The sequence below is a fragment of the Acanthaster planci genome, linkage group LG07 (assembly GCF_054643075.1).
Source record: "Acanthaster planci isolate LZ-2023a linkage group LG07, COTS_SCS, whole genome shotgun sequence".
NCBI lineage: Eukaryota > Metazoa > Echinodermata > Asteroidea > Valvatida > Acanthasteridae > Acanthaster > Acanthaster planci.
Genome location: NC_141783.1, coordinates 6832870 through 6853181, shown reverse-complemented (window position 1 = coordinate 6853181; position 20312 = coordinate 6832870). Strand labels below are relative to the sequence as shown.

Here is a 20312-nt window from a genome sequence, read left to right as displayed (position 1 = left end):
ACAAAAGTTAAGGCATGAAATCTGCTGCTTTTCCAATTTGTGGTGCAGAAGCTACGTTCAATTTACCGTGTAGCAAAATTGACAATGTAGAGTTTGCCTGTACAACTATCCCTGACCTTATGCTACAAATTCATCCCGAAAACAAATACAGAAAAATCACCATCTTTTTATGTCAACATCTCTGTCTAATTATGTTACATAACCAGTCCTAAGCAGACTCATCTTACCACTGCTACCGTGAAATGCGTTTCAATTTGATTAGCACTGAATGGAAGACAGCAGCGGTGATTCTACATGGCGTAGAACCTGACTATGCAATAGGTGTAATCAACGTGGCATACATCTAAAAAAAATTGCTTTTCCCATGAGGGCGCTGTGCATGGTTTATGGCTGATCATTACCCTTGGTTATACGGCTTGTTTCCGTTAAACTTTAAGACATTTCAACATCTCAAAGAACAGTGACGTAAATAACCTGAGGTTTTCAGGAAAACAATTTCCCCACGCAGTACTCAAAGTTTCGGCTGTTCACTTTCCACTCATCCTGAAATGAAACCATTTCTCTGTGATAACAAATAGATAACCTGATTCCACCTTCATAAATGTAAGAAAATAACCCCATCACGTCCTTATCAACGCATAAAGTGAGGTGGGAACAATCTGGTATAGGAAATTGATAATTAGAACGCAGACCGACCCAAAGCGAGTTTACATAAAGCAGTAAATGGGCACACACTTTAACTTATATTCATAAATACCTCATCTCCCTATTCAACAACGTGTAATTTAACAGTGTATTAATATACAAATAACGAATGTTTGAGTGCGATAGTAAGAACGAACGCGAAACATTTATTATTTATATTAGACAACACCTGCATAAATCCTCATCATCTGATTTTCTGTGAGTATTAATCAACTGATTCCAACTGGAAGTAGTCCAGTTCAGTGAATCCGTTACTTTTCCGACATAATAGCCAGAGCTCATTAATAATCATTTGGCAGCAATTTATCTGTTTCCTTAGTTCCTTGCATCAGCATTACTTACAATAATTGTAATTATTTTGTAGAATTGTGCTCGGCAGAGCTTGATAATTCGTCAATTGCCATAAAGAAACTTGCGCAACTAGAAGTTGCAGTACAAATGATCCACAGGTGTTTGTTATTCGTTTTTAACGAACAGAATTTTTGCAGTCGGCGTGCACGTCGCGCGCGTCGTGTGCGTGCTTCCGGTTGGTAATAAATAATTCAATGCCATGTGATCAACGATCCACCAATTTGATGACGGGGATTAATGCAGTTGTAAAACATTTTATAATGCCCGCTGAGAAGTGATAATGACCGATGCGTAAATCACTCGCTGGCACCTTGATGCGAGGCAGTTTAATCGATTCTTATCGGTCAAGAGTCTGTGTGCACGCCGCTCGCCAGGCGCGTGCTAAGTCCATATAAGAAGATTCTTTTGGGCAAGGAATATACCATAAAATGGGACAAGGGGTGTTCCGGAAAATGAAAGTAAAATTCTAGAACGAAAGCATTGGAAATCCATCATATATTGACTTCTTTTGACTCTCTGATTAAAAAGGTACTTAGGTCTATGAGAGGGAATAAATATGTTCTTGGCCGGCCAAGCACATATTTATTCCCTTAATAAAAGTGGCACTTCTCATCTGAATGCAAACCCTCTCCAACAAATATGAAATTCATTTGGTATGCAAGCAGTACTTCTAAATACAATCAGTTCTAAAATCCAATTCAAGCAGTACCATATCCTCAAATGCCATCCCATTCAACCAAGGACCCCAGCAAAGCTCATCACGTGAATGTACGGGCCAGTATACTACATCGAGCTTGTACAACATGGGTTCCAACAAAGCCTGATGATCAGTGCCCCAGTTTACAAAAGTCCCCTTTTCTAAAAGGCTTCCCGTTACTCGGGCTGTTATATCTGTTGTTTCAAAACACTTCAAAAAAATTCTGTAAAATCTAATCAGTCAAGAATCAATATTTTTGTACGTTCGTTCGTATTTTACAACTGGCTTTGCCACTGTTTTGTTGGATGTCTTTTGCCGGCGATTGGATAGATTTGACATAGCTCGCCAAGTTGTCTAAGTGTCCCGTGTTTCCTGTCAAAAAAGCTCAACTTCGTACTCAAAACAGTTGTAAACTACGAATGAACGTACAAAAGTATTGATTCTTGGCGGCCGAAGTGAGGAGGAAGAGGGTCACTGCCCCCTTTTTCCGACTACAGGGTAATATCCCCCACTTTCTGAAAGAGGGCGTGTTTTTCTGTGTTTTATTTTTTAGTACTCACCGCATAGGCACGCGTTTATAATGGCATCAATGGCGCGTTTGACGCGCAGCACGCTGAGTACGCGCAATGAATTTATTCCTTAATGTATGGTCTTTGCATACACGCAGAACGCGTGCAAGAACCCGTTTGGAAAGCTTACTACCATCTGCCTTTCTTTTGCCACTTGGGGGTGCACTTCAATTCGGGGCGGATAGACATTTTCTAGTGATGTCACGATGGTGCTGAACCTATGATGTGTTGTGATGGTAATGAGTGCATAGTGTTGTGATGGTAATCTACTTATTCAAGATAAACTAGTCAAGCATGCAGTGTTTGCACGTGTGCTTGCACGTGGTTGAAGCTGCCCGTAGGAATATATACGATCACCGTGGCCAAGGCGGTCCACACGTAGTGGTATTGTTTACATTTAGTCACGTGGGTGAAAAAGGTCTATCAGCATGTATTCCACCAAATGGTCGGACTTCTGTCCCATGATCCCACGGGGTATTTACAATAAGACATGCCATAATCAGGAAGGATCATAGAAATATTTCTGTAAATACCGAATTTGGGACTGGTAGTTTCCAGTTCGAGGTATTTTTTTCACAAAAAGCACCAAATTGCCGATTGGATAGAGGCTGGCGGCTATATAAGAGCTGAGCGCATAGTTTTACTACTATTTTGGGGGTATCGTCGGGGAAAGGCGAATAAAAAAAAATCGCGTGGCTAACCCCCGTAAAATTGAAACGAACAGTAATCTTCAGGCCATAATTTTGAATTTCCAGTGAAAAAACGGAGGCCAACCTGTTCCCGGCGCTATTTCGGCGCTGATTTTGTACTGTTTCCTAGGGGCCTTTATTTGGTGTAGTGCAACCATCATATCCGATTTGTAAGTGTGCCGTCACTTCAGTTTAAACCACACCAACTTCACATAGAGATACATGTACATGGAGCCGTGTAACCGGCAGTTAACGCGCAACTCGAATGCCCATCCAATGGAATTTGCAAACATTGGTGCGTGTGTGCGCATGACAATGTCACTTACGAACATGATAGCAATAATAGCCACTAAGACAAGCTTCTGACGGGATGAAAACACAGCTTGTGAAACTTCCTTGTTGGTGACAACCAACGATGTTTACTGTCCAGCAGAGAGCGGTCACCAAGGCACTCGGCCTGTTTTTGGCTGTGTTCCCGGTGCTCGGATCTGCAGGATACAACAACACTGACAACGCCACTGCTTTCGGCGCAAAATGCGTGGTTCACATAGGCGGTATGTTCGCTTTTCCCAACAGTCCTTTGATAGGTATGCAACAAAAGGTAGCGCAGACGGCACTGGACCATATCAACAGCTTGGACGGGATCCTAGACGATTACCACCTGATCATGAGATGGAACTGGACTGGGGTAGGTGCTTTTTGACAACAATATTGCCTTTCCATTGAGATTCTATGTTCTATGTTGTTATGCTTGATGTCATGGTCTAATTTGGTTAGGGAAAACGGAGATATTGTAGAACATTGCAAGTAAGCCCCAAACCAACCAGTGAAAGGCATAAAGTCACAGTCTCCTTGGAAATGCATACCAACCACGACGCAAAACGGACGTTATTTGATGTAACTTAGCACTTTGGTTTACAAAATGAAATTGGCGAAATCAACAAGAATGACGTACGGCAAAGCGTTTACAATTTCATCACTGGAACTTTGTTTTGGCTTTCCCGTTTGTTGAAATAATTCGTATAATGGAATTTTGTTTTCAGTACGTGAGCTCGTAGGGGTCGGTTAAGATTTTTTTTGATGTGTTCTTCACAAGGTTAAATACCGTTAATACACCTCATTTGTAATTCTTGTGTTGCTGAAATAATTTGCAGCGAGCAGATCCGGAGGAGGGTTTGCAAATACTGTACAATTTGGCCTACAGCGGACCTCCTGTGCCAATCTTATGGGGCCCTCTTTTGTCGCAGGAGGCGCTCATTGTCAACAGAGTGGCAGCAAGGTACAACATTGTTCAGGTAAGTTGCGAATCGTTATAGGTATTTTTTCTGTCTCTTGGTAGGCCCGTCCATTTTCGGTTCTTTCAGTTTTGGACGACCCACAAGTCGTTAGTTATTTATCTACTAATCGATACATAAATTCATTGCACTGTTTGAAATATAGACTGAGACATGACATTGCGAAATGTCATCAAAAGTAAACGAAAGTAACCAAGACAACAAAAGTTCTTGCAGCTGCACTTCTCATCTTTTTTACTTTTAATTTCATAGAGTCGTTCATTTCTACTGAATTTTACTGACTTCTCATCGGCATATCAACTTATATTTTCACAAATAAATGTTTTCTCTATCCAAACTAAAATAATTATGTACATAGACCAATCCAATGAAAAGAATCAGTAGCCATTACTGCGGTATCCCCAAGTGCGTGAACAAAAGAGATCTACATTGAATGCTTCCTGCCTGCTAACGAAAATCACGCGCTTGTAAAGCTTAGGAATGCGTGCCTGAGTGGCGGGGACACCGCAGTATATGGGCAGTGAATCGGTTTATACATCTTGAAATTATAAAAGTGCATGTATTTTTTGTACTCAAATTTTTGTAATGTTCTCTAACAAGTGCGTAAGAGTGTATTCAAATTCTAACATGTATTAAAAGGGAAAAAATGCCAACTTAGTTTGTGAATTCACTGGACCGGTCTAAAAACGTTAATTTAAGACCGGCCAAAGCTCATATTTATTCCCTTTCATAAATACCTCAATTTTGTTCTAGAATTTTAGTTCCATTTTCCCGAACACCCCCGTCCATTTTATGGTATATTCGTTGTGCAAGTTGTCCAAAAAACTCCTTATATGGACTTGGCCCTTGCGTGGCGAGCCTCATGTACACATGAATTGATTAAACTGTCTGTATCTAGGTGCCAGCGTGTGATTTACGCAGCGGGCATTATCACTTCTCAGCGGGCGTTATCAAATGTTTATACACGGCCAAATTGCACGTTGTTGAAAGGGCGACCGTCGGAGGTATTTATGAATGCACATGTAAGTTTGAATCTGATCATCACGTCTTCCTAACCTTCAGTTTGAAGAATCTAATGCTTACAATGATCTTCACGCTTTCAATCCTACATTAAAATGAATGATATTAACCAGAGTTTTGGTGAAATTAAGTTAGACAGGAAACTGTATATTTCAAGCAAGGACTGGAAAACAACTTGACTGCGCTGTAAAACCCAAGCGCTCAACTATTAAACGTAAATTAAACGCAAGTCGAACACTTTTAAACATATTGACACGTTTATAAATAAACATATACGACATGTTTATATGCTAAGCACACTTTTTTATTTAGTAAATATGTGAATGTGTTTAGCATTATGTTGGGTTTTTAATTACTATAATAATTGAAAACCCATTTGTGCGTTTATTACTTAAACGCTGTAACAATTTTTAAACACTGACACGTTTACTAATTGAGTCGAGCGAATAGGCCTGTATATGACTAACGATCTGAAATGGACAACCCATGTTGATTTCTTAGTAAAGAAAGCCCAACAACGTCTGTCTTGTCTCAGAAGACTGAGGAGTTTCCGGGTCAGCCAAGGTCTGCTGGTGAAGTTCTATCGGGCAGTGGCTGAGAGTGTCCTGACATTCTCAATCGCTGTCTGGTATGGGAACACCACAGTGTAAGACCGGAAACGCCTCAATCGGGTTGTTTAAACTGCTAGCGCCATAACTGGCTGTAAACTACCTGCAATGGAAGAACTTTACGAGGCAAGGGTCTTAAAGAAGTGCATGTCAATTGTCTCAGATGGATTCCATCCTGCGAATGACTTATTTCAGCGGATGAGAACAGATAATCGTTACAGATCAATTCCGGCAGATGCGACTCGAACCTTGAACAGTTTTTATCCAAGTGCAGTTCGCTTATTAAACGTACATGTACAGGTGCAATCAAAGTCCAAATCAGTGATTCGTTGGATTTCATTGTTATCTTAATCCCATTTTATTTAATAATCAATTTTATTTCACCTGATATGCTGTCTGAAATTATTTGTTGTAATTCTGGTGTGAAATTTTTAGTGTTGTTTGTTATTGTTTTGTACATATATTTTGACCAACAAACTATGTTGGATACAAAAAAATGAAATGGCCTCTGAGCTCAGGTCGTTATTTTTTTTGCTAAATTCTTAATTACAAAAATACGGCCAAATGCAATCAACTCCCGTTTATGCCTACCTCTTTTTATGCTGAACAGCCTAGTTTTAACGTCGGGGATTCCCCTTAGCCAGAAAAAATATATATATAGCAGCCGGCCTCTGGCCAAGTCCCATTGTAATTTATACAAACATCTCCGCCACACAGACGGAGGCAAGGCTCGCCAGGACCTGCTTCATGCTTTATAGAGAAAACACTCATTGCAAGTGCGCATGTGCAATCCATTTTCAAGCTGTCAAACGGTTTTTCTCAATGCAGGCGACGTTATAGCGCGGAATTTTTCAACGACTGACTTTGTAAACTACCTAAGTGTAGAAGCATTAATAAATTTAGGGAGAATTTAAACACGACACCACGAACAACACACAATTTTCCTCCATTAGTAATATTTTTAAATAACGGTGAATCTCAGAACAGTATAGATTTTATGGACCCTTTCTTACAACGAAAAAGATCGAAACTGCAAAATATATTACTGATTTCATCAATAAATTTTTAAAAGAAACTAAGTTTTCTGAGACAAAAATCTTGCACCAAATCAATGTTTCACCATAAATGCATTGATTTCAGGCATTTATATTGAATCCGCCAGATAAAATTTTCACTGATCAGGTCATTATTGAATCACCCCAAAAAACGTATCGATCCGACGGTGCACGAAAATTCAAAGCCATTTTACATCCATTTTTGGTACCAAAATGGTGTATCCAACAATAAGATGGTGATTTTCTGTTAGATTGTATCGATTTCGTTAGTACTGATACCGACTATTTCATAAGGTATATTTGTTAAATTAGTGACATTTCCTGTCCATCATCGGTACCGCACTGGTCTGTGGACACAGACCAGTGCGGTACCGAGACGTCGAAGTCGTTGAGTCCACCCCAACACATGTGCATAAACATGTCACACGTCACCATGTAAACACGCATACACGACTGCACTTGACCTGTGACTCGCCGCTACGAAAATGTTAACTGCTCATTATTAGGTAAGGATGGCATACACAGTGACGTAAAGAGTGGCAAGCCAACTGCTACAACTTAACACAGGAACAAAAATATTTGAAATGCTGTTGACAGACCTTATTTTTTCAGAAAATTATTACCCATATCCGAGAAGCTCCAATATCTCTACACGTTATATGCACGAACCTGTGTAAGAAATAGAAGTGCAACTCTTAACAGTCCGTTTCTCTACATTTGGAATTAGCGACGTCGACAGCCAGCAGACGTACTAGGGGAAGCGGAAAGGGATCGAAACGTGCATGCACATGCGTGTATATACGGCGTATGCGCCTCGTCGTGTCTTAATGTTGCTCATGTAAAGTAAAATACATGTACATGGGTGCAGCGTGGATTATCACTTGATTATCAAACCAAAAATAAACACTTTCTTCAGACTATACGTTCAGTTCTACCCGCAGCGTTTAACTACTCACAACATTAGATTTTAATTTCATCGGCACTTTAGAGTAATGGCGGAAAATAATGGAATACACGTTTTTATATAAACAGGCGTTTAATGTCCCGATGATAAATACTTTAGGCCTATATGTTAAACACGTTCACATGTAAACGCATCGCGTGTTCAAATATTTAATGTGTTTAGTCTACAAGTGCGTCAAACGTTCTTCGGTTTTACAGTATGGAATTGTAAGTGTCTGTCTAAAGAGTCAGTTGTCTGTTTCTTAAAACTGAAGAACCTTTATTGATTCATGGACAGATTGGCATACCATCAAGTCCAGCGTTAGGAGACCGGTCCGTGTATCCGTACACGGTCCGAGCCTACCCAAGTAATAGAGACCGACTTGTGGGCGTGGTTGCATTCATCAGGGAAATGGGATGGAGGCGGATTGCATTCATCTTTGAGGACAACTCCTTTTTTCAGGCCGTAAGATAGTACTGTTTGTTTTACAGAAAACATAAATCTCAATGGTATTTCCACGTTTCCATCCATTTACCACTCGCTGCATTGGCCGATACCAATTAAAATGTGCGGGTAAGGAATACAGAGGGATACAGTTACATAATTTCAATCAGGGCGTAGATTCTAGGAATAAATGTGTTATATTCTCCCTTCCCGTTTTAACTGTGTTTGACTAAAGGATTACAGTGACAACATAATGAGGTGACTTGATTTTGAGATTCATATAAATGAAAATAAACAGTTAGAAAAGGAAATTCTCTCGGTACCAAATTTATAGGAATTCCTTATGCCAACCCGAGCATCTGGCGCAAGAAAAACGGCAGAAACCGTAGCAAAGGATCAAAACCGCACGCAACAAAGCACGTCTGCGCTGACAAATCCGGACTTGCATTTTGCATTAGCCTGGGGATGGCTCATGATCTATATCACCTTAGCAACGGCATGGGTGTAGACAAAGTGTCACCTTGAAACCTACTTCAGGGAAACATACTTCTTCAGATCTTTTCGTTCAGTACGTTTTATGTTTTGTCTCCTTTAACTTACAAAAAAATAGTGTAGGTTAAAGGTAACGTTTATAAATTGAACTGTTGATAGCATCGGTGCCGGTAATGTTGATCGGAGCATACTTGTCAACTAAAGGCTCAAATGGCAGAGGGTCAATTTCATGAACACCCAACAGCTCCACACTGCTTGAGGGCACGTACCCGTGTCTTGGCTTTTCGGACGAGTTTGAGTTTGTATTGTGACATCACCTCCCAAAGACCGTTGAATTTGACAAATCAGTGACATTCTTGTGCCGCGTTTTCATCCGTACCGTCAAAGATTTTTAAAGATGGAATTCAAAAATCTTGGCATATGAAACTAAACATAGAACAAGTCACCTGTATATTCCCGTCACTGTCAGTTAAGTGCACGCTTAACGTAGCTGGTCATGGTCTAGGTACAGAAGTGGGAAGTCCAACAATCTTTTCGTCGTTCTTATTTTGTAGCATATCAAGGACTTGCGACAAATGTTGGAAACTAATCACGTAAAGATCGTGGCATCGGAAGGAATTAGGAACATTAATATGGTAGACATCCATCTTCAAAATCTAAAGGTATGCTGCACTCAGACAAGTTATTGAACAAATATTGAATCAGTAAACTTCAATCAAACCATAACAACATAAAAAGACAAAACAAAAAAATAAAACCAACAAACAAAAAACAGCAGCAGCAACAACACAGGCACAATACATAAAAGAAGTCTGGTTCAAGTCACGATAAGGTTTTCCTTTAGAAAATAGCTTTCCTACAAATGTTTTTCAGCGTCAGGATGCCAGAATCGTGTACACTGGATTTTCCAACGCAGCGGCAACACTGAAACTTTTCTGTAAGGTGAGCCAATCCAAACATTCCTGATTTTGACTTTACGTATAACAGCACTGATTCAACAGGGTTAATAATTCTGTGAGGTACGTTGGGGTGCGCTCACTTAGGGCACAGAAAGCATAGGCCTACCCCCGTCCCTCGTGACCCATTGCAATAACGTAAAATGAGTAACATGCATTGGCATCAATGGTGCCGTTACTTTTACATTATGTAGTCGTGAATGAGTATCCTGTTGACATCGATGTGTGATAAAAGAGGTGAACAGTTGATGTAAGTAATGATTGTAAGAGCGCTTTGTGATGATTTTTTTTTTTTCACGCCAACCCGTGACTCGTGGACCAGGCCTACATCGCTGGACTGATGGGTGCGAAGTACGTGTGGATACCGCCTACCTGGGCCAACTTTGAGTGGTGGCTCAACAACTCAAAGTCAGACATGCAACCTTGCACGGCAAAGCAGATCCTGGCTAGCGCTGAGGGAGCGATTCATTTCCACCGCAGGCAGCCCTTGTTAGCTTTACCACAGCTTGACTTTAACGGCGTGGTACGTGCAACGTGAAGTTGGTATCATTGTAAAATGTGAAAAATAGAAGACTGAAACAATTTCAAGGTTATAGACTGAAGACAATGTCGAACTAAATGACCTCCTTGGTCTGGGCTAAATATTCCAACAAAGCATTACAAGAAAAGAGGAAATAATCGTTTTGTCTCACAAAAGAAGAAAAAGAACATTTACCAAATAACTAAAATTAAACGCGTACGTGGCTCCTTCTGAAAGAAAAAAAGAAAGAAAAATACCATGCCCTATCAACTCGATCGGCAGAATACATTTTCTAATCAAAATTGCAGGTAAGACTCTTTTATTCCACTGTAATACGTTCGGTTTTAGAAATTTACTGCATAAGAAGATTCCTTAGTTTTTAATAAAATCTACCAATTTTCCTTAAAAGATAATTAATTTTAACAACAGTTATTGCACATAGCGCAGAATAATTCAAGATTGTCTGGAATTCTGGCGATCGCACCAGATACTAAAGCTTTGAACTTTCTGTGTGTACCATGTGGTGTAATCTGCAGAAACCCTCGCAGGAGCATTATGACTACTACGACAGTATCTACCCATTCAGTAATAACATCGTGCCAGTAATGTACGACGGCATCGTGTCTGTAGCACTAGCCCTAAATGCCTCCATAGCGGACCTACAGCGTCTCGAGCCCCCTCGTAGGCTTGAAGACTTCAGCTATTCCGATATGGACATGGCAAGGGTGATTTTACGCAACGCTGATAATATGGATTTCCACGGATTGACGGTAATATTTCTTGTATTGATGGGGGTGTTTTAATGACTTCATGCATTTTTCCCTTCTCCCTCAGCGTTGCATTTCAATTTAGTGGCCATCCTTGGAAATGCTGCACTTAATTTGCGTGTGTCGACAGTATGATTCAGAGGAGATTTTGGATCGGTTTTCTTCGGTTTAAACCATCCTAAGCACATACACAGAGTTTAAAGCACTCTTTTGTAAAGTTCGTGCATACGAAGTCTTCAAATGAGAAGGTTCAACAGAGGTTGGACAAGTTGATTAGGACTTTTCCGTGTGGTTTACGAAGGTCTGGTCAAGTAACCGCAGCACCTGTTTTTAATCGTTGTTCCCGCACGTCGAATGGCAGTGGAACATGTGTGATTGCCCGTTCAGCGTCACCCAGCGCCCACACAGGGCGCTGGAAAGGCTAATCAGTTTCACAATTGTTTGTGAAGGAAATACGTCACACGGGGTCACAGTTTCAGACGCGCAAAACATTGCATATTGTGAAACGCCCGTACAACAGGCAGATTTTGCGTCGGCAATCCTGTAGCCTATGCCGAGACGAGTTCAACCATTACCACTCATTAGCGCTTTGAGTTGTTTTTGAGCTGTGGTATCACTCTGAAAGAAATTCCAACAATTAATTCAACCCAATAAATGAGTCATCTACAGGCTCGCTTCAAGTCGGCGCTTACATTAATAACGAATTAAAGAAAAAACTAAACAAAACAAAAAACCCAAAGTTTTACAAACGTGGAGTATGATAAATGGCACCACAAAGGAAGTATACGGAAACCCTCTCATTGTGTAAGAACCGGGAATTGTTTAAATATGATTTAAAGGGAATGAGGCCAGAAAACGACAAGACAAAGTGTACAGCAACCATACTTATGCACTGAATGCGTTTCTTGATATTGAGAACTCCATACCCCCCAAAAGTTAATTCTAATTTCCACTAGCTCTCTACTGCACCGTTGAGGGGACCCCATAGCAATTAGGGCCCCCGTCTTTCGTTCCAAAATATCTCATTTTGCCCATAGACCAAGACCTGGATACGGGGTTCTTTCACAACGTGTGGTGCATTAAGAAAAACTTGGTGTGATTTCTTGATCATAGAGTCGAGTTCGAATTGAAAATGGACAACGGAAAGCGGACACAATTTTCATCGATCAGGCTCAAGGTAAAATTATCAGAATTATTGACATTTCAAGTTCGTTTAGAATTTTAACCTGATCAGCAACATTGAAACCGATACTCTATCCATTTGGTACTTAACAGTTATCGGCATAAGGGCTTTAGTAGAATTTTTCTTGCGAAAGAAATAACGACAACCACAGGACCACAGCTAAACACAGAGTCTTTACGTATTATTACAGAAATGACACAAGTCATCAGTGCCGATCAATTATGCATACAATGTCGTCGTCTCCAGCAGAGCATTGTATAAGGCGTCATGATACAGGATCTTTGTGTCTCCCAGTCAATGAACTACACTCAGTTGGTGGAGAAATCCTAGAAAGGGGTGCTTTTGCAAATCCCTTAAAGACTTTTTTGTTCTGTCTTTGTAAAAAATTTTCTATTTACAAAAACAAACATTTTAACATTGTCTTAAACATGCCCAAGGTGTACCTACCATGGCAATCAGTGCTTATGCATGACGATTCTTGCACAATATACAATGTGACAAACTTTTATTTCAACCCTGAAGGCACAAATTTAAATAACGTGATGCAGTACAAGATTGAGAGGAAAATCTTGGTGAATTCGAAAGGTTCGAGTATCAGATGGAAAGGTAAGGTTTAATTTTTGGTAATAAAAGGCCAATGACTAGTTTAGAGGATGCTTGCTCGAATGCAAGTGCTTTATTACAAGTGTGAAATAGATTACCGACAGTTGTAATCACTACATCGAGCTCGAAAATTCGACTAGGAATCCGTGTCCTGTTTGAAGGGTATCAAACTCAAGGCCCTTAACTGCGTGTCTAACGTCGGACTGCATAGACATTGTTACATGTCCTTAGTTTCAATTGTCCACTTTCTCACGTTTCATATATTGCACATTCCTGCCCTGCCTCTGTGTATTCATTTCGTTCTAGTTCATTGAAACAGACAGCAGTCCTTGATTATCTCACAACTACATCAGTAGAGGGACTGTGCTCACCTATACAACATTATGCTCATTTGACTTTGGAATCTCTGATAAACTCGGAGTAATGTACACTGTAAAATGTTCGGAAGCTATGGTTGTTTTGCTTTCTGGTTTTTTTTTCAGTATTACCCTTTGCAAGCAAACATTACTGCTAGTTATGGTTCATACGCTTTTTAACAGAGAAGAAACCCCCAAAATATCTGGCATGCAGCTCTTTTTTGTGAATCTGTCAGGATATTCGTGAAAAATAGTTTCACCTAGAGTGACTTATTTTTTGAGTGTAATACATTCCTTTTCTTTAACAATGTCTACAACGAAGATGAATGCTATGTGTTTCTTCTTTCCTACTCTCTTTTTCTTTTCCCCTGTACTTGCAGTATAAATGGTTTAGCACTTTTCTGCGCATTGTTCATTTAATAAACGAAAGATGCCGATTTCTCAACTCGTCCAATTCAGCAAGCCAAGATGAAGCATGCAGTTGTGAACAATTAAGTTTCTTCTGTAGATTACACCACCGTTTTGCAATTGCATTATATATTTTACGAAGCCGTTCGTGTTTTTCATCTGCTAGAGACCAAACGGTCCCTCAAGCACAAGACTGCGGTAATCAAAGGTACTCCTAGGGGAATTGTTCAATCAGCATTATTTGTACCTGCTATGCGCAGGATGAGCTGCAACCATACTTGCGGTATTCTCAGCGGGATCTGCACAAAAAGAGAGAAAAAAAGATTGACTTTGTGGGCTGATTACATGGTCTTTGGAATTTCTCTCTATTTATGGGCTTTGTGGTCTAAATCGTGGTTCCTATAGATTGTTCATGCCGCAATTTTTCTCCAGAGGTTGGAGAAGCTATTTTCAGAAATAATTCACTAGCATTTCTTTTGTGGGAAACGCTGCAATATTATCGGACGTTTAGTCTAAAAACAGACAAGTGAGCAAACTTGGTCACTCAGCAATCTTAAACGTTACCAACCTGAAACGCAATTTTTTTCAAAACAAAGTTTTTATGTCACAGATGTGGCTTTTCCACTGAGCTGTTATTTATACAGAAATGGCGCTATTTGGAAAACTTTGTCCAGGAATTTAAGTTATACATTGAGTCACTTTTCTGTTTAGGCGGTCATTTTCCTGTGGATGGTGTAACACAGAGATATGTGATCCTGGAGGTATCGTCTACCGTACGGACGATTCTATTCTCCCTGACGTCGATCGGCGCTGTCTTGGCGTTAGGCGTCTTCTTCATTAATGTCAAATACAAACACAGAAGGTAGCATGAACTTAGGTTCTGACTTTTGCTTTCTTCGGAAGGATTCGGGGTGGGCGTGAGGGTTCTGGGTGGTCTGAGGGTTCGGGGTAGACTAGTGGGTTGGACGTTTGAAACCTAATTCATTATCTTGTTATTTGATAGCTGATGATTGTGAAAAATACTATAATGCAACATAAGTAGTTAAATGTAAAATGTTATTTTGTCGGGTGTGGGGCAATGAGAATCAGTCTTGCTTGAAATAGAACAACCTGCAATTCGACAAGAAAAACGATTGGCAAAAACAGGGATCGGCTCGGAGCAGAGTCTTGAACCTACGCCCGATGACTAAGAATATTACTTTATCACATCAGCCCGTTTCTTTACTTTCTAACAATTATCCAACATGCGCCAATTTCATTACACGGAAAATCCAATCGAGGACTCCTGTATTTTTTTAAATCCCAGGGCTATCAAGATGTCGAGTCCTTCCCTGGGTAACCTGACTGTGGTTGGTTGTTTGCTTCTTTACGCCTCTGTCTTCGTCACAGGCTGGGACAAAACGAAGCTATCAGATACGGCTATCGTCGTCAAGTGTCATGTAAGGCAATGGTCATACCAGAAAAATCACCGAATCTCTTTGAAATTCACTGAATCATCATCTGACCCTGCAGCCCCTTATTTCCAAAGATTGAAACTAAGGACCGTGAGACGATTGAGTGTGAAAACCATACTGAATTTAAGGTGAAATAATTATAGTTCGAGAAAGCACCACTTCCAGAGGGAGCTCGAGTGAAATCTCGATCTGTTGAGCGAGAAAACTTCACTCGAATTCGTCTGGTCCTTTCAGTGGAAGGGAGTGAATTTTCACTCTTTGGAATTTAGTGTAATGTGATTTGAGATTGACCCTTACCTTGATCTCAAGTTGACGCTTTGACAAATGTTTTAATAAAGAAGTTATACATGCTACGAGCTATATACAAGATTCCATAACTAGTGATAGATTATGGAACTTTTAATTTTAATATTGTTATTCAGATGATGGTTAATTTATTCAGAATCCACTAAAAAAAAAGCCAATCAGAATACCTTCTGGATTAATAATTGCTTTTATTTTTCAGCTGGAGAGGATACTGAATTCCCTAGGGCTGTCATTTACATTCGGTTCCATCTTCATGAAGACGTACCGCATACACGCCATATTCAGTCGTGCAGTGAAGAAGTTTAAACGAATTGTGAGTAATGTTTAGAAAAAGGCGACTTTGATCGATCAGATCGTCATGATCAGAAATCTGTCTCAAATATTTATCACAACTTTAATCTTGAAAAGTTATGCATATTCAGTATGAATATTTTTCCAGTCATTTTCTAAATTCACGTCCCATCTGACACTTAATCTTCCATGGTTGTGCATGCACTTGGACCAAAGAGGCTCTGACGAGAGCACTTCGTGTCTAGTCCACTTCAAGCATGGTTTCTTGGCAAAGGCATGTTGGCAAATCAAAAGCCACTGCTACAGTGCATGGCTCAACGCTGGTGGAAGTTCCTCTTCAACCAACAGGATGTTGTGACTTGCCAAATGCACAGTGCCTGGAGTTTAAGATCGCGTGCACGGATGTGGTCCCACTGCGGCAATGCTATCTCCTCGGTTTAGCCTGTGATGGAGGGAAGGCGTGGACTCCCTAATCAACTTTTTAAGCTTCAGCGTTCAATATGACTTGGGCCCATGATCTCGGAAAAATCAGTGGTCTGCTCTAAAATTTGAGGCCGTAGTTTTTATTATTTTCATTTCCAGAAGCAGGTAACAAGCTGTCCATTACTCACTTTTGTCCTGTCGCATTTACCCACAGCATTTACCGGACTGGAAGCTCATTTGCGGAGTTTTGACGGTTGTGCTTGTGGATTGCATCATATTTGCCGTGTGGATTGTCATGGATACGACTACTGTTAACAGTCGATACCTTGAGCCCCGGGTAGGTGCACAATAGATATCTTCGGATATCGTAGCCTTTTCTGGGTGTCTCTTTAATGATGTAGTATGCAAAAGAGTGCCAATTATCATCCTTGGCTTAGGAGCACATTCGCTCAAGCCCACTTCCCAATACAGTGCGCTTGGAACGGTTAATATTATCAGACTGCATAAATCCTATCCTCAATGCATTTCCATCGATGAGTAACAACACTTGTGCAAAGATAGCAAGTCATCAACAGTGCCGTTCATCAACAGTACTTCCAAGACAAAATTTTGTGAGAGAGATTAGTCATACTCCATGTGTAACTCTGAAAGAGGTTTACTTCCTCAAGCAGAAGTGCCCCCTCATCCCTTGAAAAGAGCCATGTTGGTCGGGAGTGCTTATTTTGTTGGTAGCAACTGTATACGCGTGCATTTCACAGTCCTGTGTGAACCAGCGAAGTGCAGTTCCTACCAAAGCAGCTTGCGTTGCTAGGAAACTTGTGCCCTCTCTCGGTCTGGCTTGTGGGTCATGGCCTATAAAGCCACGATTTTCAATGACCATTTAGTTTTTATGTTTTCCTTGCCTTATATAGCTTGACACAACCGAGCCCGAGAAGGAGATTTTCGACGTTCCTGTGATAAGGTATTGCAGCAGTGAGAATGCTCAGTACTTTACTATCGCCCTCTACGGCGTGAAGGGAGTCCTGTTGACCTTCGGTATTTTCTTGGCCTGGGAGACAAGAAACATTGCCGTGTCTCAGCTCAATGACAGTAAGAACGCAGAATTGAGTACACCTCTGTTCAGTCCTGCGTATTTTCTATTTAGGTCAATACTTATTGGACTCCCAAATTAATGAGATTATGCACAACATTTTCAAATGCTTTATACTAATCAATAACTTCATGTTCCTGTTTTGATGGTAGGTAAATACATCGCCGCTTCAGTGTATGTCGTTGCTTTGACTTTAACCCTGACTGTCCCTGTAACGACTATACTTGGGGATGACGTCAATATGGCGTATCTTGTTCCCGGACTCGCAATTGCCATAGTCAATACAACAGTGCTGGGCCTGAATTTTATTCCAAAGGTAAAGATTTTCACCAATTCTATAGTCAATCGAACGGTTAATCAATCGATACCTTTCAAACAATTTTGTTGCATGTGGACATGGCCGGATGTACCCAAACATCAACGAAGCTGTCCAAATGTGGACAGGAGGAGTTCGGAATAGTTCGGCTATTTTCGGAAACCGGTGCAATTCCTCCGGTTTCGTTCACGTGGACATTATGGGTGATACAGGACCCTTAATTCGAGGAGAATAGTCGAATTTATCGGGTCTGTTACCCCAACTAATTTCATGGTGATTCCCGCAGAGGATGTGTTAATTTAACAACGATCAAAACTGGTCCGACCTTCAGTACATTCGAGGAACAACTTATCGTCAACGTCGAGAAATTATCACTCTGACGTTAAATATCTTATTCGCTATATAGGTTTATCTCTTTGTAACGGCTGACGAGGAGACTATCAGTTTAAGCATGATGCAGCCCATGAGGTATAATGGGTCCTTGGCTGCACACACTTGCCAGTCATCTCTGGACAAGAAAAAGGTCACCGAGGAACTACGAGACATACTGAAACAGGTACGATATTAAATATCAGTGACACTTGTTTGTCTCGGATTTAACATCAGAACTTTAACAGTTTAAATTTTGAAATCTCTCAACATAACACAAATACCGAACGTGTTCTCTCCAGCTACTGCAAACTGTACCTTAAATTAGTCTATATAGCTGGAAACCATGACAAGGGTGCAAACTCGAGATTCGATCTTCTGACAAGCATCATAAACATGTAACTAATTTTGAGGGCATTCTTAATTTGTAGCATTTCGCAGGACTGAGTTTTGCGCTGACGAACCAACAAGGCTTGTTATGACACAGTGCGAGTCTAATTTGCCCAGCCGGAACAGATGATATTTCGAATCATTCAAGGAGATTGTAAAGAAGCGGTGTTTGTCTTTTGAAATTTTTCAAATACAGAGGAGAGAGAAGCTGCTGCTGTTGGCCGAAGATGTTCCAACTGTAGACTCTGCAAATAACATTTAAATGCAGTTCAGGAGATCAAACTTTAATTGGTCTGCGTGTGCACTTTCTCGGAATATCAAGCTCTTTCTCAATAACTTTCGTGTTGTGGTAACAGGTATTTTCCAATATTAAATTAGGTTAATGTAGTAATCGTTGTAATATCTGCACTAACTGCAAGTTGTGCATTATTATGTGCATTTGTCTGTAAACAGAGCCACCAGCACTTGGTAGTTGTCACTAGAATAGAAACAGGTACCACAGCAAAGCTCAACCATAAGCCGGCAGTAATCCTGTTGACGGGGGTCAATAGGATCGGCACGCTATGGCTAGGGAAAGATGGAGCATGTTGTCGCGTAGCCTCTCGGGGATGGGGCTGCGGTTGTAAAAGGTACTCCCCATTACTTTGTAAAAGTACCCTTAAGTTCATTCAAAGAACATATAAAATCAAATTACTCACAATGCTGTATCTAAGTGCACAGGTTGAGTTTTCATTTTCTTCTTTGTCAGATGGTGCAACTCTCGCGAAACACAGAAAAGGGCTGACTAAAGTACCAGTCAAGGTTTAGTTTATGTCCGGTTTTTCTTGGACACAGTCTGTTTATAAAGAGGCAGACCTGCAGATGTACTTGACTGGTTTCATTCACGTATTTGTTTTCTCGCGTATGTTGAATGTTTTCTGTACATTTGTACGTAGGCCGCACCATCAAGCAGAGTACCAAGAGTCCCAGACTTTCGACCAGTGCAGTCTCTTTTGCAAACCGGGGCATGTATAGTACCAATAAGTGAATTTTAAAACATATTTTTTCTCAACCATCATGTAGCAGTCCAGGTGTACATAATGTACGGTGTTAGGGAATACTGTATTTGGAAGACCCTTCTTTTGGTAAAGGTTTGTGAAGCCACGAGTTAAATTTGAATAAAATCTGGTACAATGTGTTATCTGATTGCACAGAATTTGAACTCCCCAGACTATACACTGGTTTTAGAATGGAGAATTCAAGTTGTTATGTTCACGTGATATTAAAGAACTCAGTGTACCAGATTTTATTCAAATTTAACTTGCAAATGGCTCATTGATGATGAGGTGATTTGACAGAGAAGTCGTTTTGTGAGGAAGCGCAAGTCAGTAATTCACACCAAAAGTTTGGCCAAAAGGCTTTCTGGAGAAAATGTGTTGTTTGTAGCTTGAACTTCAATAAAGTTTACATGACTTGTAGCCTAACAAGCTCATTTTGTAGATGGTGTTGAGTATTGTCTTGTTGTGGTAACGTTTGATAGGAGAACGTAGAGGGTTCATAAGATACTTTTCACATTTGTCATTATGTTGATGTTTCGCAAAACGGGAGGAAAACAGCTATAATTTCCCTGAATTTAAACACGGCACATTCAGCTTGGTAATACTTTCTCTTTCATCTTATTTGTTTTAGGCGTTCAGTTTACTATAGTGTACAGTTTGTTTAACAGTCTCTGACTTCATGTTACAAATGCATTGCGAAAACAAACACAGAAAAATTCATCTGTGCATATCAACATCTGTGGCCGATTCTTTTACATAAACTATCCTAAGTAAGCTTAGCTTACCACTTTCATCATGAACTACGTCTTAATGTGATCATCCTTGAATGGAAGATAGCACCTGTGATTTTACATGATACAGAACGTTTTAGTGTAATCGAATTAATCCGTACAGCATACATCTCAGAAAAATAACGTGAGGGCGTCACATGAGGGCGGTGCATGATTTATGGCAGGTGGTACCTGCAAACATAAA

At 40.3% G+C, this 20312-nt stretch overlaps 1 protein-coding gene across 1 annotated transcript; it reads left to right on the top strand.

The window, feature by feature from the left end:
• Positions 1-3364: 3364 nt before the first annotated feature.
• Positions 3365-19797, top strand: LOC110978572 (gamma-aminobutyric acid type B receptor subunit 2-like). The gene is made up of 17 exons (XM_087139511.1): positions 3365-3699; positions 4166-4306; positions 8230-8397; positions 9423-9530; positions 9742-9810; positions 10147-10347; positions 10881-11114; positions 12225-12288; positions 12817-12900; positions 14373-14523; positions 14968-15100; positions 15621-15734; positions 16350-16472; positions 17047-17224; positions 17378-17541; positions 17948-18097; positions 18497-19797. The coding sequence occupies exons 1-17, from the start codon at positions 3427-3429 to the stop codon at positions 18560-18562; spliced, it is 2421 nt and encodes an 806-aa protein (XP_086995637.1). The 5' UTR covers positions 3365-3426; the 3' UTR covers positions 18563-19797.
• The last annotated feature ends 515 nt before the right edge of the window (positions 19798-20312 follow it).

What these genes read in the sequence shown, in the direction of transcription:
- LOC110978572 (XM_087139511.1), top strand. Translation starts at nt 3,427, where the DNA reads ATGTTTACTGTCCAGCAGAGAGCGGTCACCAAGGCACTCGGCCTGTTT. An exon ending in CAAGGTACAACATTGTTCAG is followed by an intron (nt 4,307 to 8,229) that starts GTAAGTTGCGAA and finishes ATTCATGGACAG; the next exon opens with ATTGGCATACCATCAAGTCC. An exon ending in GTCAAATACAAACACAGAAG is followed by an intron (nt 14,524 to 14,967) that starts GTAGCATGAACT and finishes TTTAAATCCCAG; the next exon opens with GGCTATCAAGATGTCGAGTC.